The 24,962-nt window shown below is 35.0% G+C and overlaps 1 protein-coding gene across 9 annotated transcripts in view; it reads right to left on the reverse strand.

The window, feature by feature from the left end:
• efr3ba (EFR3 homolog Ba (S. cerevisiae)) overlaps window positions 1-24,962 on the reverse strand; it is a 31,802-nt gene that overhangs the window by 2,562 nt on the left and 4,278 nt on the right. For 7 of the 9 annotated variants that reach the window (XM_058749604.1, XM_058749601.1, XM_058749598.1 and 4 more), the window contains 18 exons: window positions 20,571-20,647; window positions 19,370-19,497; window positions 19,100-19,250; window positions 12,342-12,463; window positions 10,973-11,122; window positions 10,370-10,495; window positions 9,102-9,180; window positions 8,560-8,695; window positions 7,395-7,556; window positions 7,033-7,144; window positions 6,817-6,868; window positions 6,489-6,661; window positions 4,955-5,192; window positions 3,007-3,135; window positions 2,839-2,906; window positions 2,360-2,487; window positions 2,068-2,159; window positions 1,922-1,970 (listed from right to left, as the gene is read on the reverse strand). In XM_058749604.1, the coding sequence (XP_058605587.1) occupies window positions 1,922-1,970; window positions 2,068-2,159; window positions 2,360-2,487; window positions 2,839-2,906; window positions 3,007-3,135; window positions 4,955-5,192; window positions 6,489-6,661; window positions 6,817-6,868; window positions 7,033-7,144; window positions 7,395-7,556; window positions 8,560-8,695; window positions 9,102-9,180; window positions 10,370-10,495; window positions 10,973-11,122; window positions 12,342-12,463; window positions 19,100-19,250; window positions 19,370-19,476 (2,074 nt within the window). In that variant the 5' untranslated portion in view covers window positions 19,477-19,497; window positions 20,571-20,647. Of the gene's footprint in view, window positions 1-1,921; window positions 1,971-2,067; window positions 2,160-2,359; window positions 2,488-2,838; window positions 2,907-3,006; window positions 3,136-4,954; window positions 5,193-6,488; window positions 6,662-6,816; window positions 6,869-7,032; window positions 7,145-7,394; window positions 7,557-8,559; window positions 8,696-9,101; window positions 9,181-10,369; window positions 10,496-10,972; window positions 11,123-12,341; window positions 12,464-13,145; window positions 13,198-13,319; window positions 14,271-19,099; window positions 19,251-19,369; window positions 19,498-20,570; window positions 20,648-24,962 lie in introns of those variants that run through there. The other 2 variants (XM_058749605.1, XM_058749606.1) reach the window with 2 other exon arrangements.

Below are 24,962 nucleotides of genomic sequence, written 5' to 3' on the forward strand. Positions count from 1 at the left end.
CTGACAAAATCCAGCATAGAAAATGTCTAAAAATTAATTTAAGTTCAATTTAGAGATATTACTACTAACACATTTTTTTGTACCATACCAGTCATTTGTAATTACTGAATAAGGATTATTTAAAATCATATTTTATAGAGATCATTAATCAGAACGAAAGTTCTGCCGCAGTACTATAATATAAATAATAAAATAAAAAATGACTTCAAAATGACACTAACGTAAGTTTGGGGTTGGTAGGTTTTTTTAAAATGTTTTATAATTATAATTATGTTTTTTTAAATTATTTTAAACGTCTCATGCTTACATAGTCATCCATTTATTTGATCAAAATACAGTAAAAACAGCAATAACTGCTTTCAATTTTAATATATTTAATTGTTTTTACTTTAAGAATTTATTCTTGTGATGGCAAAGCTATTTTTTCAGCAGCCATTACGCCAGTCTTCAATGTCATATGATCCTTCAGAACTAATTCTCATGTGCTGATTTGCTGCTCAAGAAACATTTCTTTTAATAATAGTAATAGTTTTTTAGAATTTTTTTTTTTTTTTTTTTAGGATTCTTTAATGAATCGATTAATCGCATCCAAAATAAAAGTTTGTGTTTAAATAATATGTGCATGTGTACTGTGTATATTAAAGCTGCAGTCCGTAAGTTTTGCCTCTTTGTCGCCATCTCTATTTGAAAACCTGGAATTGCAGCTCTGTGCAGAATTATCTTCCATGCGTGGGGTTGTGATCCGGTGTTCCGGCACAGCTTCAGCGCGGATTAATCTAATGTTTTGAGGAGTATGTGTGTCAGTCTGTCAGTCACCACACCGGTGTGGATACTGTACTTAGGAATCACAGATTCTAACCTACGTCTTGGAATATATGACCCAAATAATAATTTTCACTGTATATTGCCATTTGAAAAAGTAAGTAACAAGTCTGCCAAGTTTGTTCTGACCAACTGAGGAAAAAAGCATTACAATAAATTGCGCTACCAATGGTAATTAAATCTAACGATCGGTTAGCTCATATCACATCTAACAGTGCAAATTATTATTATTGTTATCATTTATTCTCAAATTATTAATGTTAACAACATCAGCATTGCGTTACTACGAGTATAGTGTGTATTAGTGTGTAGATTTCAATTTCTGTACAGTCTAATCTAATTGTCATGCCATTCGAATTTCATATTAAGAAATTCTTTTAACCCAAAAAGCAAACTATGCTCCCTTGTCTTTAAAATACAAATCTTGTGTAATCTGTAATCAGAAGCACATTTAAAACTGGAATATAATTTAATTTCATTCATATTTCATAAACACTTTTTTACAATCCGCCATCAAAATGATACATTTAATTATTCTAGCTGCTGTGAGAAAAGGCTATAAATGATCCACCACCTGCAGCATCCTCACATGCGATAGCCTACTAGCTGGGACAACTTCTTTATGTTTACAGATGTGACGTAATGACATAGTGCCATGCTCGAATTTCCCCTGAAAACCTACGTACCACTCAAATTAGAAAACATTATTATAAGCTAACCGTTGTGAATCGGGCTAAAGTAAGGCAATAGTTTTGAACACTGGCTGGTTATGTACTTGCGATTTTGGAAAAATTTTAACCCAAAAAAAGTTACGGACTGCAGCTTTAAATATATGCATGTATGTGTGTGTATTTATATACATATAAATATACAGAGTACACACACATGTTATGTAAAAATTTTTATTTTGGATGTGATTAATCGCGATTAAGTGATTTAACAAGCACTAGTAACAACGTAACTTTTGATCAATTTAATGTATGCTTGCTGAATAAAAGTATTATTTACTTTTAAAAAAATCTTACTGACCCCAAACTTTTGAACGGTAGTGTATATACAATGTTAATGCAAATAGACTCTCAAATCATGTAAGACTTACCAATGGCTTGTTTAAGAGTTTCAAACGTTATCTGCTCTGCTGTGGATCTCTGTAAAAACACCGAACATAGGTTAAAACACACACACACACACACACACACACACACACACACACACACAGTGTAATGAAGATTATGATGTTTTTACCTGCTCTTTCTCTGGACTGTTTCTAGACTCCATCTCTAACTGCAGGGAGACGGTGTCTCCAATACTCTTCCTCTTAGACAGTCTGTCTTCATCTGCGTTAGTTACAAAAATAATATTTTCTTAATGTACTGTATTATGAAGAATTGCAGAAAAAAGCTCAGCTGTACTATAACATTTAAATGTAATGCCCTCACTGTATGTGTCTCACAATGACACACACTCTATCAAGACAGGCAAAATATGACAGAACATCCTGTTTCAGTGTATTTAAAGCTCAGGCTGAGGGTCAGACCTGTGATCTGTGGGATGTATGGAGTGGTCAGTCTCTCTGTGTTGTATCCGCTGCCGCCCAGCATCTCTGCTATCTTAGCCTGCACAAACAGCACCTCTACCTCCACATTCTCCAGCTTCTCTGGGATCCTGAAAGAGAAAGAGACTAAAGCTATTCTTCAGCTTTATATGGGTACACTTTTCTGAGGTAGTAGAAACCAGATGGATAAGAGATCTCTGAATGTTTTGTGGGTTTAATGCCTTTAATAACCATTTGCTCAGCACATCATAGCTGAAAACGATCTTATAGTGAACTGAACAACATTGAACTGAGTAAAAACTGTACAGTATGTTCTCAACTCAGTACATACATTTGTAAGAACTGAGAACTACATGTTTCTGTTGGTTTGTTAGTGTGAACTATGCCATAAAAGCTGTGTCTCTCATAATGGTGAGAAGAACATTATGATACTTTGGACAGTCTATAGAAGTGTTGCTTACTTTGAGCTCTCAATAAGAACATCCTCTGGCAGCAGGAAAGGAACAAGTTTCTTTCTTGATTCAATCACCTGCAGGAACAACAGACAGACAGATAGATCTATAGATAGTAGATAGACAGACAGGACGGACGGAAATAGATAGATAGACAGACAGATAGATAGGTCTCACTTCATGGACGTGTTGGCAGAAGGTGGGCACAGTGGTCAGCTGACTGATGAGGCTCAGGTACACAGCTGACAGAGCATGGACGGCACAGCGGTTGTATACAGGAAGAGCCTCTTCAGTCAAGGCCAGGTCCTGAGGAAGATGACACATTGGGGGAAATGAAAAAAGGCTGAGAACTACAACCCGAATTCCGGAAATGTTGGGACGTTTATTTAAGTTGAATAAAATTAAAACTAAAAGATTTTCAAATTACATGAATCAGTAATTTATTCACAATAGAACATAGATAACATAACTAATGTTTAAACTGAGAAATTAAAACATTTTATGTACAAAATGAGCTCATTTCAAATTTGATGCCTGCTACAAGTCTCAAAATAGTAGGGACAGGGGCATGTTAACCATGGTGTAGCATCTCCTCTTCTTTTCAAAACAGTTTAAAGACGTCTGGGCATCGAGGTTATGACTTTCTGGAGTTTTGGTGTTGGAATTTGGTCCCATTCTTGCCTGATATAGGTTTCCAGCTGCTGAAGAGTTCGTGGTTGCCTTTGACGTATTTTTCGTTTAATGATGCGCCAAAAAAAGTGAAAGATCTGGACAGCAGGCAGGCCAATTCAGCACCCGGACTCTTCTACTACGAAGCCATGCTGTTGTAATAGCTGTAGTATGTGGTTTTGCATTGTCCTGCTGAAATATACGTCGTCTGGAGGGGAGCATATGTTGCTCTAAACCCTTTATATACCTTTCAGCAATCATAGTGCCATCCAAAACATGCAAGCTGCCCATACCGTATGCACTTATGCACCCCCATACCATCAGAGATGCTGGCTTTTGAACTGAACGGTGATAACATGCTGGAAGGTCTTCCTTCCCTTTAGCCTGGAGGACACGGCGTCCATAATTTCCAACAAGAATGTCACATTTGGACTCGTCTGACCATAGAACAGTTTTCCGCTTTGAAACAGTCCATTTTAAATGAGACTTGGCCCATAGGACACAACGGCGCTTCTGGACCATGTTCACATATGGCTTCCTTTTTGCATGATAGAGCTTTAGTCGGCATCTGCAGATGGCACGGCGGATTGTGTTTACCGACAGTATTCCTGGGCCCATTTAGTAATGTCAATGACAGAATCATGCCGATGAGTGATGCAGTGTCGTCTGAGGGCCCGAAGACCACGGGCATCCAACAAAGGTCTTTGGCCTTGTCCCTTACGCACAGAGATTTCTCCAGTTTCTCTGAATCTTTTGATGATGTTATGCACTGTAGATGATGAGATTTGCAAAGCCTTTGCAATTTGATGTTGAGGAACGTTGTTTTTAAAGTATTCCACAATCTTTTTACGCACTCTTTCACAGATTGGAGAGCCTCTGCCCACCTTTACTTCTGAGAGACTCTGCCTCTCTAAGACATCCCTTTTATAGCTAATCATGTTACAGACCTGATGTCAATTAACTTAATTAGTTGCTAGATGTTCTCCCAGCTGAATCTTTTCAAAATTTCTCGCTTTTTCAGCCCTTTGTTGTCCCTGTGCCAATTTGTTTTAGACCTATAGCAGGCATCAAATTTGAAATGAGCTCATTTAGTGGATAAAAGTGTAAAATCTCTTGGTTTTAACATTTGTTATGTTATCTATGTTCTATGGTGAATAAAATATTGGCTCACATGATTTGAAAGTCTTTTAGTTTTCATTTTCATTCAAATTTAAAAAACGTCCCAACATTTCCGTAATTCGGGTTGTATTGTTATTGTATTGATAGACACTTTTATGACTTGTCTGTAAGACACATACTTGAGCATAATGTAAAGAGATGCTGAAATAAAAGTTGACTTATGTTGGCTTTTAAAATGTATATCAATTAACATATGTCATTATGCTGACCCTATGTGTCCACTGGCATATTTATTCAGCCCCACAGTCATGTACATATCACAGAGGTGAGAAAACACCTGTAATGCCAAAGCCAGTCGGATCAGGTCCACCACCACCTCCTCATTGGCCAGTTCCACACAGATCAACCCCAGCAGCGTATAAAGAGACTCAAAGTGCCGCTGGACGCTGCTCTCCTCTTTGCAGGCCAGGTAAATGTGGCGGTACAGCCTCTGGCTGTGTTTCTTCATGAACAGGTTATCCTGCCTTGAACACTTGTCTACTTTCAACTTCAGTACTGAGATATCTGAAATAATTCTGTTGAAAACAACAGAAAAATGAACTGTAAAATGTTTTTCAGGTAAATCTCAAGGACCTACTGTAGCAAAACACTTTGTGCAATTAAATAATATCCATTTTTAAAACATATATAATAAGAGCAATTCATACTGTGAAATGTATGATACCAAAAATAAATTTTTAACCACTAATCAAAAGCTACCATGGTATGTATTAACTATTTTGAAGGGCCATTTGGCCACATTTTAACCATTATTTCACACATTACAATACAGAGGTAAATGCAAAATGTGTCAGGTACACTGTAAACACTTTTTGAAGATTATTAATACCATTTCAGGTTTAAAAATGTTCAACATTATTGTGCATTTCTTTGTAACTGTGAAATTTACTATCAGTTTCTGAGTTCAACCTTAAATTAAATTAACCCACCAAAACAGTATTACAAAAAAGTATATTATATTTTATAACTTTTTAAATAAAAAATATGAATATTTTGTAAGGGTCAAAATGAGGTATAAATAAGTCATTAAGTATTTAGTTATTTAATTGATTGTGCATGGTTACATATCCTTAAAGGGTTAGTTCACCCAAAAATGAAAATTCTGTCATTAATTACTCACCCTCATGTCGTTCCAAACCCGTAAGACCTTTGTTCATCTTCGGAACATAAATTAAGATATTTTTGATTAAATCCGAGAGCGGTTCATGTAAATAACACATGCGCATGGCGCTGCTGCTTACGTAATGCGCACATGCGTCAGCCCACGCATGCGTTATTCACATGAAGCGGAAGCAAGCATGCGTCCTGATACTCTTTCCACATTGGCGGCGCACCGCTGCAGTCGGGATGAGGAGGAGAATAATTGTTGAATAAAGTCATTGTTTTTTGTTTTCTTTGCGCACAAAAAGTATTCTCGTAGCTTCGTAAAATTACGGTTGAACCCCTGATGTCACATGGACTATTTTGCTGATGTCCTTGCTACGTTTCTGGACCTTGCAGTTGTGTCGCTGTCCATGGAGGGTCTGAGAGCTCTCGGATTTAATCAAAAATATCTTAATTTATGTTCCGAAGATGAACAAAGGTCTTACGGAACGACATGAGGGCGAGTAATTAATGACAGAAGTTTAATTTTTGGGTGAACTAACCCTTTAAGCTTTCTTTAAAAATATGCTAAATAAAGCTTGAAATAATTTTGAGATGCACTACACTACAACAACAAAATGTTAATTCTATACTTCATAGCATGAATCATTTATTAAAAGCTAAATTGTAGATTGCTAGTTTTTTCAAGTGTGTCAGTGCGCCCCAACCTGACAGGGGAGAATTTTTGCCGGTTGTCATGGCGATCAATGATGCTGATGAGGATGTCAAGAACGAGTAGACGGATCTCCGCATCCTCCATCAGAGTGAAGGACAAGAGCGGGTCCAGGAATGAGGTGGGAAGTGCCGTCAAAATGTTTGTAGACTGGAATCCTGCTGTTACCTAAAGGAGAAACAGAGAGACTGACATTTAAAGGCACACAAGACCATCAGACGGTTTAGACTGCATCAGCACCTGTGAATATCATGAAACAGCAGGGGAGTAAATGGTCTCTGCATGGCACAGCGCGAGATCATGACTGACACAAACCAACTCACCTGCAGCAGAGACTTTAGCAGCATAATCTGGATCATCCTGCTGCCCTCAACCCTGAAACCAGAAACAGACACTTATTGACAAAATACAATATTCTTGCTACGCTAGCATTTATCTTATTAAACGCTAGAGTTTAATTTGCATTTCATCTTGGACCAGCAGAAAAAACATCGTAAACATGTCTAATTGATAAAGTCTAGGTTGTAACCCTGTCTCACCCGGTGTTGGCCGACCCCAGAGCCGGATACATGCCTGGCACAGGAATTTTACCAATGATGAACAGCATGACTTCTGAGCGTTGGTAGGTGGGCAGTGTGTTTGCAAATGAGCCTGTAAACAAAGAAAGACAAGTAAGGGTTCATGCACAGTATCTATCTATCTACCTATTTAAAAGACTTAAATACTGAGATAAAATTCTGTTATAATTTAAAGAATGAAAATGTGGGTTGATATGAAACTGAGCACAGCTATATAGAAAATCATTTGTCTGAGCCAAGCCAATTAAGCCACAGTCATTTTACAAAAATATTTGACTGCCACGACTGCCGGATTCACTCACAAACATTCAGTGTTCACCCACCAATAGTTTTGATGACAGATTCTTGGAGTTGTCTCTCCTCGTGTACTTTAATGACCTTGGAGCCCATGTTTGCAAAAGAGTCGTAGGTTCCTATAAGCTCATAGTCCACACTGAGTCTGAGCTGCTTCAGTAGAGTATTAAACACTTCCAGTACTGTGGGCCCTATGGAGAGGTACAACACAGAGCCAAAACTAATTTAAAGGGTTAGCTCCCCCAAAAATGAAAATTCTGTCATTAATTACTCACCCTCATGTCGTTCCAAACCTGCAAGACCTTTGTTCATCTTCCAAACACAAATTAAGATATTTTTGATGAAATCTGAAAGCTTTCTGACCCTGCATAGACAGCAGCGCAAAGCCTAGAAAGGTAGTAAGGACATTGTTAAAATAGCCCATGTGACAGCAGTGGTTCAACCTTAATTTTATGAAGCTACGAGAATACTTTTTGCACCCAAGGAAAACAAAAATAATGACTTAATTCAACAATTTCTTCTCTTCCGTGTCAGTTGACTCATAAGAGTACCACGACGCATGCGTGTGGTGCTGCTGACACAGGACCCGGCGTTCTGAAGTAGAACCCTGCTGCGCTGGGCCTTGTTTACAAGCAGAGGAATGCACACGCATGTGTTGTGGTGCTGTTGTGAATGCCCAAAAGAGAAGAAATTGTTAAATAAAGTTGTTATTTTTGTTTTCTTTGCACACAAAAAGTATTCTCGTAGCTTCATAAAATTACAGTTGAACATGGACTGTTTTAACGATGTCCTTACTACCTTTCTGGGCCTTGAACGTGTCAGTTGTATTGCTGTCTATGCAGGGTCAAAAAGCTCACCGATTTCAACAAAAATATCTTGTTCCGAAGATGAATGAAGGTCTTGATGACATGAGGGTGACTAATTAATGACAGAATTTTCCTTTTTGGGTGAACTATGCCTTTAAGGAACATTGTCGATGCGTATGATTTCTACTATATAAAATCAAATTATTTATCAAACATATAAACACTGATACATATGCAATATGCAGTGTGTATATCACTTTTCATCCGAAAGAAAAAAGTAATAAAAGAACAAATATGGGCAAGTGTTTTCAGAAATAAATCCTATAAAGCACTTGTCTAATGAGATGGTTTTATTGCTCCCTCTAGTGGTCTACAGATGGTTTGGTACCTATGGATCCACTGGCCTCTATGACAGCTGCCTCTGAGATCACCTCCACTATCCCAGCACGCACTCGGGCTGAATTCTTGCTGTTGGCATCCAAATGGCCCAACAGCTGCTGAATCACCAGATGCGAATGTTGGGACTGTCAAAGGAACCGTAGCTGAGTTAAGATTACAGTAACACAAACGCATATCAAATTATAATTTCATTCCATTTTTTTAACAATAAAAACAAAGAAATTTTATGATGTAAAGTCAATAAGAAATATTAATACATTATGAGATTTTTAACTCTAATTGTTGAGCTTATAAGATCAATTGTAGAAAATAGGAATCAAATTTGAATAATGCAAAAATATAAATATTTTCACTACTGTTCTGAGACTTTTAAAGCTAAGATATTTGAAAGATTAAATGTAAATATGTCCCCAAACACCACGTAATCATTTAGTAGCAAATGGCCATGCTCTACAATGCAAGTGTGCCTTGCATTGTATTTTGTGTCAGATACTTTTACTATGAAATTTCAGCACAATTGTTTGTATCTACCTGAATGGAGTACATAATGATTTTGAAGCAGCGCACTGCAAATGTTTTGCTCTCCCAGAGTGAATGGTTATCAAGGTGCCTGGAAATATACAAGTGAATTAATGATTAGCTACAGCAAACAGAACTAGAGCAGGAAACAGCTGACAAAGTAGGTCGAAAATACACTGGTGTGACATACTGCAGTCACTTTTACTGTGTAGATGTTTGAGGCTAACAATGAGGACAAGTTGCTTAATTTTTTTTCTTCACTCCCTTTCCAATGCTACATTTTTATACTGCCCCTAGTGAAAAATAAATATACTAAAAGGTATTTGAAAAACCATTTACTTCATGCAAAGTATACTACAAATACATTTACATATTTATGCACTTAATAAAAATACCCTGCAATTGTACTTTTAATATACTTAAAGTCTGCTAAATTGGAACAACTAACTTTATACTTAATGCACTTTAGTTGGACTTCAGCACTACTTATGCATGACTGTGCTGAAGTGGAACTATTGCAAGTATACTTCAGGTACACTAAATATATTGCATTTAAAGACTGATATTATTCAAAAATCATACAATCCTCATCAAGTGTGACATTAAAACACATTTTAGGCTTAATATTAAGAAATGTGCATTGTGCACAAGTAGTACTCCACATAATGTTTAATTATAATTTTTATATCAGTCTCGAGCGATATGTCAGTAAATATGTTGACAGGTTTTAACTATACTTAGTATGAAATAAATACAATTTGAAATATATTACTTTTTACTAGGGGCATCATTTGTGGGAATAAAAAAAACCCTCTTCTTGACAATCTGCTGAGGTCAATTATTAATAATTCATCCAAGCATCCATGTCATTATTCCATTTACACCCTACATGAAAGTTTGAAGTTGGTAAGATAAAAAAAAGTAATATAGTGAAATGTTATTACAATATAAAATAGTTTTCATTTCTTTAAAAATCTTACTGACTTAAATGGCAGTGTATGTGCATTGCTTTGCATGAATTATAAAAAGTAGTCCAGCCAGTTAGTAACGGCTACATGATCATTAAAGTCACCACAATCCTGAATTCATATAATCATTTATTGTCAAATATATGCCCCTTATTCATTAAAATAAAATAATGAAAATTAAAAACAACAATTGTTAATTGTTAAAATACACATGTCCCATTTAACTATTTGTATAAAATGAACTGAAAAGAAAAGAAATGTGCCTCTGTTCTGCCCTCTTGTGTTAGATCAGGGTAGTGCATAAACACTCACATGAGCACAGGTTTCACAGCATTCTTGATGTTGCCGTAGGCCGCTCGTCCTAGAAGCTCTCGAAAGCATCTCTCTGTCAGGTCCACTGGACTCTCCTTCTCCTTCTCTGTCTCTGGAGAAGGAGACCTATCAATAGGAATCAAAAACAGAAAACAAACATAAGCCAGAGCTGATCAATAGGCTGACTGTTGTTGGCAGTACTGTTACTTGTGGTCAGTTATTTCCCCCGGAGGTGAAGATGTGAAGAGTTTTATGAGTTCTGAGTTCATCGCACGGTTCAGTTCAGATTTCGTGGTCTGCCTCTGCCCCTCAGGGCTTTGGGTTTATTAGGTTTACAGCCAAGTACAGCAGCTTCTAGAATAAATGACTTTCTTATTACACTTGAGAGTCTGACTTCAGTTGTAGTCAGTCTACTGTTATATCACACAGTTTTCATTAGCATTGGATTAGGAGTTCATTAGCTTAATCACACAGACTGGCTAAAAGCTATTAGCAAGACACTGTTTCTTTGAAGAAAAATTCACACTTCCATTAGACTAAAAGTGTTCATGTCTCTTCATGTGTGATTGTGTGTGTATGCGAGCGTGTAAGTGTGTTTCAGACCTCTCTATGCCTTCTTCCTGTTGGAGGTTGAACAAGAGAGATGGCACGATTTTGTCCATATGTTGAGGGTCCCAAATATTTGCCTGAAGTTCATCATTGACGGTTTTCCTCACTACCCCCTGAAGACCCCTGATCCCTGCCATACGAATCCTTACACACACACAACCCAAACAGACTTCAGTCACATTTATGAGACATGTGGATTTATATATATATATATGGCTATTTTTATTAATGTGCACTGCATGGTGCAGTTCACCCACTGATGTATGAATTATTAAATCACAAAGGAAAAAAATGTTTCCTTTTATATCAAAAGCAGAACATATAATTTCTAATCTTGTTCTACTCAATCCCTGAGCAGAAAATATTAAATTGTATCAGTATCTGAGGCAAAATCTCACCCACACACACTCTCGTGCAGCCACGTGCACATACTCGTGCATTTCCTTTTTGAATATCCCTATTGCTCTACTTCTACAAAGCCTTAATGTTCCCAGTAAGTCATAATTATGGATAATACTGTTTAATTAATTACATAAGAAAATTTTTAACATAAACTAATAAACTTAATGTGATGCATATATTTGTCAGTAAAGCATAAATGAAACGGTTAAGAACCAGCTAAGATTTCAGCACTAAAAAAATCATGGGATGATTTATTATTAACTACAGCATCTTATTTTACTTCACCATATTTTCAAAATGCATTTATTCAAATCGTTTATTATCGCAATAAATATGTTCATTGTAAAAACAGTTACATTTATTTTGTTTAAAAGTGTGCACATGATTAAACATGGCTTGCAGTTGAGAAAGTAATATTCAATTAGTTAAAATGAGATTAAAACAAATAGGATGTTTTGATAATAAATATATAAACCTGGTTATTGTGTATTTAAAACATTCAGTTTATTAGTACTTTTACAGAAATCTTACCTGTTTCGTTTACATTATGTACACCTGACAAATTTGTGTTTGTAAGATTATCCGGTAACACTTTAGTATAGGGACCAATTCTCACTATTAACTAGTTGCTTATTAGCATGCCTATTATTAACATATGGGCTGTTTATTAGTACTTATAAAGCACATATCAATGCCATATTCTGCATGACCATATCCTACCCCATACCTAAACCTGACAACTACCTTACTAACTATTAATAAGCAGTAATTAGGAGTTTATTGAGGAAAAAGTTATAGTTAATTGCTACTTAATAGTGAGAACTGAACCTCAAAATAAAGTGTGACCGATTATGCTTAAAACGGTATAATCCAAAAAACAAGGAGAAACTAGATTTTCAACATTCATCATTTTGGGTATGAAAATTGTCCCCTGTTTGAAATACTGGAAAGAGGTGCTCACTTTGTGCGAATATCTGGATCCTCGTAACTGGAATGGCACATCTCACTGAAGCGTGACACAAAGAAATCGTAGCTACGATGGTATGATGCTGTGTCCTCTTCTATGTTCGCAAACTTCACAAACTTAAAGAGAAAGAGCAGAAGAATAGAGATAGAGAGGTGATCACACTTTACATTAGGTGGCCTTCACTACTATGTACTAACATAACAAGATTACGAATTTCTGTTGTTCTGAAACATTCCTACATTTACTGCTAATGGGTTTCAGAGTTTGAGGTATGGTTAGCTAAGGGTTGGGTTACAGCTGGGAGTAAAGATAACATTTTAACTACAAATGTTAATTAAATGCAAGTACATTAAATGTAATTACAATGCACCAATATGTATATTTTTTGTTTGTTTGTTTTACATTATATCACATCCTCTATGGACTAGATACAGTGATTGTAGTAATACTTTATTTTGATAGTCCACTTTAGACATTCTGCTATCAGTAAGTAACTTTGCAACTACATGTCAACTAGCAGTCATTAGAGTATTAGTAGACTGTCTGCTTAATATCTTCTAACACTTTATTTTGATGGGTCCACAACATACAACGTACTATGAGAAACTTTGCAAGTATATGTCAACTTACTCTACTAACCCTAAACCTACCCTAGTGAGAGTTAGTAGATATGTAGTTGCAAATGAATGAGAATTGGTTGACATGTAGTTACAAAGTTACTTAGAGTTAGTAGAATGTCTAAAGTGGACTATCAAAATAAAGTGTAACCGTGATTTTAATGCTTCATAGTACAACAACCTGAATTGTAAGTCCGTGGTTCTCCATTGGTGGGTTGTGTCCAAAAAAATGTCTGGGAGAGGGGACAAAATGATGCTTAAATGCAAAAAGATTTAAATGGGAAGAGAAAAATTTCCCATTTTGTCAAAGACTGCACATCCAATCAAACTCTACATTATTTTTGTGTAAATTCACCTCTTACTTTATAGAAGCTAATCAGCCAGATCCAACATGGACAGGTTATGTGACTGTGACATGCCTTTGTCTTCAAAAACTATGAAAATAATTACTGAAAATATTACACGGCTTCATTAAATAAATGTTTTTTGCCAGTGAAGTATTGGCTGATAAGAACATGAAACTATTGAATTCAAGAAGCATTTAGAAGCCAAACAACCAATATGGCAGAAGCTTGATTATGCAAATTTGCATATCGATGGGCCTATGCCGTTTAATGTTTCAAGGCATTTTGTGTTGAGTCAGCACTTGATGTCCAGCGTGGTCCTGAAGCAAAAGCAGTTTACCTTACTACTGCTGTAAGGTATGCTAATCTGTATTTATGCACTTAATGTACATTACAGTACAACAGATTAGGATCTTCCTGATTAGGATATCTAAAGATTTGAGATTATCAGCGGTTATCCAGTGTGCTACTACTGACCACACTAAGTACCACACCAACACAAAACCTACAGAGTACGTCACACTGTTAAACTCAGATGAAAACTAAACATTCGCATAGCTTACAACATTTGTGGGCACCACGCTTTAAGCCCTGCCCCATCTGGCCTCTATCTGTGAAAATAATCTCTTTTTAATCTTTAAGCTCTTATATTTCAGAAGCATCAGATGTGAGCGGTTTTGAAGTTAAGAACTCTCTATATTCCCATAAGCATGCGAGTTGGGCTAGTCAGTGGAAAGCTTTCAGGGACCATGCTGAGGTTTCACATTACTATACAGAGGATGAATTCATCTTTGTTTTGAAGGGTTGTCATGTAAAATGAAATGGAATGGGTCTATACTGAATGAAGAGGTCCTATATATTTCAGGTAAATGGGAAGGCCTGACATGAAACACATAAAAATGTTTATGATAGATTTTAAACATACAATAAATGTTTAGAAAAAACAGCCAAAATAATGTAAATCTAGTATGAAGTACTATTGTATTATTGATAAAATAAAAAAGTGCTGCCTGTGTAGCTGTAGCCTCATCATCTTTATTAGGGATTTTTATACAAATTTTAATATAAATTTTATATAAATATATTTTTTAAATTACGGTTTTGAATAGCTTTCTAATTTAATGATTACCCAATGGCCAGATTAGATATAAGTTTACTTTGGTGGTTTAATGTATAATCAATATATATAGAAAGTTCAGAATAACAGCATTTAATTTCAATAGAAATCTTTTGAAACATCACTTTTGTACTATTTAATGCATCCTTGCTGACGATACATTTTATTTTAAGACTAGAGAAGACTGAAAATTCAGCTTTGTCATCACAGGAATAAAATATATTTACATACACATTTAATACATAAAATACACTGGAAAAAAATTCAAAATTGAGATTTATACATAATCTGAAAGCTGAACAAATAAGCTTTCCATTGATGTATAGTTTGTTATGATAGGACAATATTTGGAAATCTGCAATCTGAAAGTGCAAAATCCTAATGATTTTTGGCATAAAAGAAAATCTATAATTTTGACCCATACGATGGCTACTGCTACAAATATACCCCAGCGACTTAAGACTGGTTTTGTGGTCCAGGGTCACACACACACATACATACATATATATATATATATATATATACACAGTGTTGCTTGAAAGTTTGTGAACCCTCTAGAATTTTCTATATTTCTGCATAAATATGACCCAAAACATCATCAGATTTTCATATAAGTCCTGAAAGTAGACAAAGAGAACCGAATCAAGAGAGAACGTGAGAGAAAAATATTTTCTTTGTCGTTTATTTATTGAGAAAAATGATCCAGTGTTACATATCTGTGCGTTGCAAAAGCATGTGAATCTTTGCTTTCATGTGACCTCCTTTTGCTTAAGTAACTGAAGCTAAAGTTTCTTGTAAATGCTGATCAGTCCTGCACAATATCATGTAGGAGTTTTAGCCTATTCTTTAGTGCAGAACCACTTAAACTCTGTGATGTTGGTGGGTTTCCTCCTATGAACTGCTTGCTTAGGTCCTTTCACAACATTTTAATTGGATTAAGGTCTGGACTCTGACTCAGCTATTACAAAACATTAACTTTGTTCTTCTTTAACCATTCTTTGGTAGAATGACTTGAGTGCTTGGGATTGTTGTCTTGCTGCATGACCCACGTTCTCTTGAGACTCTGTTCTTAAACAGATGTCCTGACGTTTTCCTTTAGAACTTGCTGCTATAATTCAGAATTCATTGTTCCATCAGTGACGGCAGGCTGTCCTGGCCAAGATGCAGCAAAACAGGCCCAAGCCATGATACTACCACCACGTTTCACAGATGGGATAAGACTCTTAAAGGGATAGTTCACCCAAAAATGAAAATTCTGTCATCATTTACTCACCCTCAAGTAGTTCCAAACCTATATGAATGTCTTTGTTCTGCTGAACAAAGGAAGATACCGATTTAAATGAGAATCGACAAAGAAAATATTTTTGTCTCATTTGTTTGACTGGGTTCTCTTTGTCTACTTTCAGGACTTATGAAAAATCTGATTATGTTTTGGGTCATATTTATGCAGAAATATAGAAAATACTAAAGGTTTCACAAACTTTTCAGCAGCACTGTATATATATACTATATAGAGGTCGACCGATTCATCGGTTTTGCCGATTAATCGGCACCGATAGTTGATTGCCACAACTATAGGTTATCGGCAAAAATCCATGCCGATAGTTTTCCGGTTTGCAACCGTTGCCGGAATGGCTGAGAAGGGTCCGCTGGCATTATACAGTACGAGAGCGGCCTCTAGAGGCGGAAATCACTGACAGCACGTGTTGTTTATTGTGACACGTGACACTGCGCGCTGCACAGAGCGGGAAACTCCAGACGCGCATTTAAATGCAGGCGACAGAAAAGCCTGCCGCGGAACAGAGCGCCATTCACATAGTTTTCTATTAAATTACATTATATTTGTCCCAAATCGTTGTGAATGTATATAATGACTTCACCCTAGGCTATAAATTATGTATTGTGCATTTTTCAGCAAAACATTTGTCTTTCTGTGGCTCTAATAAAGTCGGTATGCTTCACGTAGAGAGCTGTGATACAGATCGCGCGTTCTCTTTCCACTAGCTCTGTTTTTTTAAACACCGAACTTCAAACTCATTTATGCCACATTGTTCATTCTTGAAGCAAACTTATGTCCATTTGATGATTTAAATAAATTGTTTTAGACCGCCACTTGAATTGAACGCAAAGCGTCTGGTGTGTGTGTGTGTGTGATACCTCTGAGTTCTCCTAGGCATGGCGCTGCGCGACTAACTTCTTCTTCTTTTTTGATTAGATAATTATCAAGTGTTAAAAAGAAGCAAATAAAGTGTGTGAGTACACATACAATATCCATATGTATGTCATTTTAATGCTATGGCCTTGTGTAGATATTTAAACATGGCCATCTTTAAGCATGACTGTTGAAATTAAATGGTAACATTTAACAATAAAAGTCCATTCGTAGCATTAATGAAAACTGTAGAAGTATTGTTCCTTGTTAGAGTGTTTTCATTTCAACATTCATTATTAGCTACTAATAGGCTATATTTTTACATTTTAAAGTTTCTTCTTTTAACATTAGCAAATTATGAAATAACTTTAATGATCAATATAGTAAATAATATTAATATTTTTATTCATTTACAAAGTATGGTTCAGTACTGTTGCTGCTTTTTTTTTTTTTTTAAATAGTAAAGCACTTGCTCTCTTTCAGTATCCATTTTGAAAACTATCGGTTGATTAATCGGTATCGGCCAGTGTGGTCCAACCTAGCTATCGGTATCGGTAAAATCCACTATCGGTCGACCTCTAATACTATATATATATATATATATATATATATATATATATGACCATTAACGTAATCATTTCACAAATGTGACTGCTCTGTACCGTGTCCAGTGCGGTCTGTTTAACCATGCCCTGGCCCGCTTGAAGAGCATGGAACAGTTCATTTACTATTTCTGTATGCGCTATTGTTATCATTATGACAGCAAAAATCTTTATTACTACTTGGATATCACACTTTTTAATTAATTTAATTTCAAGTCCATTTAGATTTATAATCTAGTCTGGTTCTCATCTTATTAATGAACAGGTAATGTAGTAATGTAGTTGCCTCTGTAATAATACAGTGATATCTGTCTGTTAGCGAAAGAAAAAATTTAGTACAAGGAACCTGTGCCTAGTGTGAGCATACCCTTAGAACATTTTTTTTTATTATTATATTTTTATTATTAGAGTTATCTTTGTCTTGGGGTACACACACAGAAAGCTGCTTATTACTCATTTATCCATGTTTCTTTATCGCTCTGACGTGTCAATAGCTCCTGCCCACTAAAAGCTCCACAGATATATTTGCATACCACGATGATATAGAAATTATATAGAAAAAGTTTAATTGTTTTACACTTTATATCATCGCCAACATATTGTCATATCACTATAGCAAGCAGTAATGATTAAAGTTTAATGAACACATTTGACTAGTTAGTTGATAAAACCAAAATCTGAAGAAAAAAAAAACCTAACAAGACTGACTAGTGCTAATGCTATGTTCCCCTTGCTAGTGCTCTTTTTTACCTGCTGGGACAGGAATGCTTTTTTTCCCACAAAAGCAAGATCACCTTGTTTTAATGTTAAAGTCATGCACATAGTAGTGCAATAACCATTTCAAGAATTTTGTATGTTTTATACACAGCAAAACAGCATGTATTTGACTGAAAATCCAGAATCATCAACAAACTAACTGTAAAGATATCACTGTGAATGAAGATATAGTTGTCAACAAATGGGATGCTACATTTTATTCAAAATTGAATATCTACGATTTTGGCTTTAATAAGATTTTCCTAGGAAACCTAGAGTCCTCCACGATTCCTATTCTTTCCAACAGCAAAGCACTTGAATGCGACATGCTTGTAATCAGGACTTCTGAAATTGGAAATAGGACATTTTGATAGCACACAAAGGCAGTATTATCCCTTATTTCCTTACAGGAATCCAGAAAATTTCATTACCCAATTCTAGATGGAGTCATACAGCTGCAGCTGTATGAAAAGTGGCATGTCTGAACTAGTTGATACAGGAAACCAGCAGTCTAATAAAGAGGTTGATTGGCAAAAAGTATTTTATGTATTTTGAAAATACAAAAATACTGAGATTAAATGTATTTAAATACAAAATACATTTGATTTTTTCAAAGGTATTTAAATACAAAATAGTATTTTGTATTTCAAATACGTATTTTAAATACTGCCCATCCCTGTATATGTATATATATATATATATATATATATATATATATATATATATATATATATATGTGTGTGTGTGTGTGTGTGTGTGTGTGTGTGTGTGTGTGTGTGTGTGTGTGTGTGTGTGTATGTATGTATATATATATATATATATATATATATATACACACACATATATACACACACAAGGAGGGATTTATATGTGCTTGATTCAGGTGAAGCCAAAATGTTACAGCTTTGCACACTGTATAATCAAGTGGCTTGAGCTTTTGAAACGTCTTAATTGTGGTCTAATCCTCCAAGATCACTGCAAGACTGACACCTGAACCCACGGTGTTGATGCAGCAGCCACATCTCTCTCTGTACTGCAGATACGCCTGACTCAAGCTAGATTTATCAAGTGATAATTTCCACATGGCGTTCTAAATCTGTAACTACATCAATAGGGGCTGTAAGTGAATTTCACTAGAGAGTAAAGGCAGTAAATTTCACTCACCGAGTTAGTGCCCAGGATCTGTAAATTGGGTTTGTCTGCTTCCAGCAGCTTGCGCACCATAGTAAGGAAACTTTCCACAAAAAGGTTTATACTCTGACAGTGACAGGCCATCAGCAGCTGATCCAATGCCTCCATAGCAATACAAACATACCTGTGAGACACACACAAACACGAAACTGCCCAGTGATGATCACAGATTATTATAGCAGGTATAAATCACAGAGCCAGACAGAAACAATCACTTCATTTTCTTCCAGTTTTCATTTATACCCATATCTATGCCGGGCAACGTCTCTGGATAGTCTCTCTGACAGGTAGGCACCGATACGGTCTAGTTTCTCCGGAGCAGACAAGGCGTAAAAAGTAAGCTTCTCCATGTTAGCTTTCACCAAACCGTCCTTTACACAAAAAGACAAGAGAGACAAGAGAACATTGAAAAGAGGCCTATTAGAGAAAGATATAAGAAGGAAAATGAACCATAAAATCATTTTAATCTTTTCTCTACCCAAAAAGAATCCTCCATAGATGATTTATCTTCTATTCTGAGTCTAATGCAGATCCTAATACAGATTCTTAAGCTTTAAGTCTCATTATTCAGAAGACAAACAGATTCAAACACTTTCCATTTTTGGTGCATCACATGGTGCAATATGTGATGAGAGGTTCTTTATAAAAATTAGGCTTTTATTAGTAACCTGTTAAATTACTTAAAATATGCTTTGCATTAAATTATCAGTGCATTTTTCATTTTACTCTTTTAATTTATTTTATAGTATTATCATATATAGCACCTGTCTTTATTTATTATTTTTTCTTCTTCCCAATATTACAATATTCGATAAACATTACAATATTAGATAAACATTTTTAGTGCAATTCAAACTTTTCTAATAAATATCATTCCAAAACTGTAAAAAGGAAATAGATAAAATTGTGGCATACAACTACAAACTTATATATATATATATATATATATATATATATATAAATCAAAGTTAAATTCATATGTTCAAGTAAATAAAGATTTTAAGTACATTTTAAAAGATAATAATTTCAATCTCTCTATTTAAAAATTGCTTCTGTGTAATTAAGGATTGAAATTTTTTTCCAGATTACCAAGCAAGCTAAAGATGGAAAATATGTACGTTGTATGAAATTAACCAAAAAAACCACAAAAGCACACCTTATTTCTTAATTTTAAAAAACCTTTTGTAAATTATTTTTATTTTCTCTCATATTTTCCAAACCCCAGTATATGAAAATCCCTGAAACAGACAAATTGTCTGTTAAATCAGGCAATCAGGGGAGCATGCAGCAGATCTGCTACGCCACAGTGGCTCTAAAACTAATGAATGTCAGCATTGAAAGCCTATGTCTACATCACTGCATCGATCACTGATGACTGATAACCACTAGAAACATGGTGAAGCATCCCTTTCTCTGGCTCAGCTTTTATTTCATCTGACCTTACCTCAGGGTCCTCGGGAAAGATGTTATCCACCAGCCTCTTATAACGGGGTCTCAGGGCCCCACAGCATCCACAAACACCTGAAACAATGGGAGAAAGTGAATTAGAGCGGCAGTAATATAAAAGAAGACCCTAACACAATAACTGAGCTCACAAGGACAGAATTAATACACGTGAAGTAAAAGGAATTTTGGAAGGTTATCTCTCCAGACTCCTTTGTTTACCTCATCTCCGGGATGTAGGGCAGTATTGATTAAGAGTCTTTGTAATTATACTCAATGTGAGGTTTATTTATTGCATCGACACATTAAATGAATTAGACCTGTGTGCTGTAATCTAGTAAGTGAGGCCAGTCGATTCAGGGGAAAGGCATTAATCTGTATTTAGGAAACGTCTGCAGCTTGGTGTGCCAGTTAAATGGATTTGAAAAGAATCTGTTGAAAGCATTTAGAATTGTTTTGGTTTTAAACCAGCACTTGAAAGCTCATAAAAGGCTTATATAGACATATAAAGGGACACATTGTAAATCACAATGGGGGAAAAAGGTAAAAAGGATAATTTATCAACTGTCAATATTTTGATGATTTCAGGAGAATAATAATATTTTTATTTTATTTTAAAATAAGATTGAACATGTTAACATTAGTTCCTGTATTAAGTAATATGAACTTTCAATGAACAAGTTTTTTCAGCATTGATTAATATAGATTAATCAGTGTTATTTTAGTATTATTTTTATACTATTATAATATTCATTAATATTTTGAATTTATTAACATTTTTAGTTTACATTTAAATTTAAATGGAAGTTTTAGTCATTTTATGTTTTTGTCATTTTTATTCATTTTCATTTCTATTTAGTTTTAATTTATTTTTTATTAATTTTAGCACTTGAACATATTTATTTCATTTAATTTTCAAGGCAACATTTTTAAGTTTTTAATCTAATATTTAAATTTTATTTCAGCTTAATTTCAATGACTGAAAATGATTTTCATAGTTTTAGTTTTAGTTAATAATAGCAACACTGAGATAACCTTAACTATAGCAGTGTAATATACTCCAATATACTCCATCTATCCATTTTAAACAACTTTTTCTTTTTTTTTTTTAACTATACGTGTTTTTAATGAGGCAAGGCAAGGCAAGGCAAGTTTATTTATATAGCACATTTCATACACAATGGTAATTCAAAGTGCTTTACATAAAAGGAAGTGAAATAGTCATTAAAAATCACAACAATAAAAACAAAGTGATTTAAAAATTGATTTTAAAAGAATTTAAAACATTTAAGAATAGAAAGTGATTATACATAGTGCAATCAGTTCGGACGTAGCACAGTGCTCATTCAACAAATGCACAGCTAAACAGATGAGTTTTGAGTCTGGATTTAAATGTGGCTAATGTTTTAGCACATCTGATCTCTTCTGGAAGCTGGTTCCAACTGCGGGCGGCATAATAGCTAAAAGCAGACTCCCCTTGTTTTGTGTGAACCCTTGGTATTTCTAACTGACTCGATCCTAATGATCTGAGTGGTCTGTTAGGTTTATATTCAGTGAGCATATCTCCAATGTATTTAGGTCCTAGGCCATTTAGAGATTTATAAACGAGTAGAAGTACTTTAAAATCAATCCTAAATGTAACTGGAAGCCAGTGTAAGGACCTGAGGACTGGTGTAATATGCTCAAATTTTCTGGTTCTAGTCAGAATCCTGGCAGCAGCGTTCTGGATGAGCTGCAGCTGTCTCATGGTCTTCTTTGGAAGGCCGGTGAGGAGACCATTACAATAATCCACCCTGCTGGTGATAAAGGCATGAACCAGTTTCTCCAAGTCTTGACTGGAAACAAAACATCTAATTCTTGCAATGTTTTTGAGATGATAGTATGCTGATTTAGTTACTGCTTTGACATGACTACTAAAACTAAGGTCTGTCTCCAGAATGAGTTCATATTTACTGAAAGAGGCTACATATGTATATATGTTATTATATAAATATGTAATATATGTTCTTTTAAAAATGAACTTGTCATACTGCAGGGCTATTTAAGCAACCTGCAGGAAGGTAAAATGTAATTAAAATAGTTGAAACTGACCAGATACTGAATCTAAAATACACACTTTTCCTTATACATTAATATAACTCTTAACCTACAATACTGATGCTGAATAAAAACAGTTCATATCCATGTTGCTTGTCAACTACCCAATTAAAATTCCACAAACATGGTTTTTCAGATGCACACAAACCCCCTTCTGGGTGGATGAGTCAGAGGCAGCACCTTGGCAGGACCCCTGGGAAGGACAAGGCTGTTTACACCATTACCATGAAAGAGCTTCGTCATGGAGGAAAGTAAACAAACCAGAGCAGGTGGAGCGATCAAACAGTAGCGCTCAACCACCCACACAAAACTGACACAGGCTTTTCATTCTAGTCAACATACTCGATGTGACCAATACAAAATAGTGTGTACAGAAGGATATGATAGAGCACACAGAAATTAAACTACCTAGTGAGAGTAGTCTACAAAACTCGGATGCAACACAAGGTCAACGTAGGTTTATTGACTCAAGCCTGCTGTCAAGCTGCCGGTTACCGAGATCGTGATTGGCAATTACGTGTGATTGGATGGACGGGAGAAGAGGTGGAGTGTGAGTCACACACTGGCCCACCTGCTAGCGTTTTGACACTTCAGCGTGACACCTCTACGCCCAAAGCAACTGAAGCAGTAGTGAAAGAAAAAACCCCTGACAGTCGACACTGAATATTTCCACCCACACACTCAAGACTGCAGTGAATCCTCTCACGCTTTCCCAGTTTCTCACTCCCAGAGTGATTCTGCAGTCAAAAAAGAGGGTCATTAATGACTGCAATGTGTAATCACTTAAATGACACAACAAACAAACAACTACAGACTGCTGTGCATTTTAATTGACATGTGGTTTTACTGTTCAGTTGACTTTCAAAACAATAGTTTTAAAAGGTTTTGACTGATAGCCATGTCTTGCAAATAAACAAATATACAAAAAAAAAAAAAAAATGCATACATACATACACACACATATATATATATATATATATATATATATATATATTTTATAATTGTTGCTGGACTAAAACCAAGACAACTGATTACAATTACAATTATTAAAAATAATGTACTTTTTTTTTTAAATAATTGGCTTTTATTTTTCACTGAACTAAAGCCAAAATAAATTATTATAACTAATTATATTTTAATTCAAACTAAATAATTGGCTTTTATTTTTCACTGAACTAAAGCCAAAACAAATTATTAAAATTAGTCAAACAGATTTATTAGTTTCATGAATTAATTTGTAATAATAATTATTAATTTATTTTTAATTTAATAAATATATTTTTAATTTAATTAAAACAATTTGTTTTATTAATTATATTTTATAATTTATTAATAATGGAAATTGAATACACTGGTAAAATATCAGTGCATTAAAACAAGATATTTATATTTTATTTGTCACTGATGTAAAGCCGAAACAAATAATAAAAATGATCAATTTTATTTGATTTATTAATTGTTATTATTAATTTATTTAATATTACTATTATTATTATTATTAAATAATTGTTGCGATTTTTGAACCATGCATAGTCTAGCTCAGTTTCCAGGGAGTTAATCCTAATAAAAGGTATAGTGTAAATTCAAAACAAGAGATATTTTGGAGCATCTGCCAAATTCATGAATATACTGTCAATGAATCATTAGGCAATGTTAAGACAAGGAGGAGACAAAGAATGAAGAACAAACATTTACATGTAAGTTTTCAACAGACAACCAAGTGATTTGCAAGAAATCAAAATCCTCTGTCCCAAGCATTTGTGCTCCCAAAACCGAAGGTCTTGATGAGCATCCCTTCAGTATAGCAAGTAAATATTAAGTTCATAAATCCAAGCTCCATACAAGATGATCATCCCTTCAACATAATCATAAGTAAAGCAAGAGGTAAATACTAAGCTCATAAATCCGAGCGCCATACAAGAGCTACAGGAACTGCTTTACTAGTACTGTATTAGCTACATTTATAAAACGCAAGCGCCTTGGCATTCTGTTTCTCGGACAGGGTGGTAAATATAACCTTCACAGTTCCCTCTGGTTTACAACCCTCATAATTCTCTGATGGCTGTGTGCTTACCTCTATCATTCACCTGGCACAATCTACTCACACTGACTGAGCCCAGGGGCCAAGATATCTGCTTTCAGCTTTAGTATTTTAACTATATCAGAACGCTGTACATTTAATTAGAATGATAATAAATAAGTGTGAAATGTTCCGCTCAAAAAGTACAAACAACTAAATCTTTTAAGTCAGGAGTGTAGCATCATCACTAGGGAAGTAAGTACATACTTTGTTGCC

The sequence above is a fragment of the Onychostoma macrolepis genome, chromosome 17 (assembly GCF_012432095.1).
Source record: "Onychostoma macrolepis isolate SWU-2019 chromosome 17, ASM1243209v1, whole genome shotgun sequence".
Taxonomy (NCBI): Eukaryota; Metazoa; Chordata; class Actinopteri; order Cypriniformes; family Cyprinidae; genus Onychostoma; species Onychostoma macrolepis.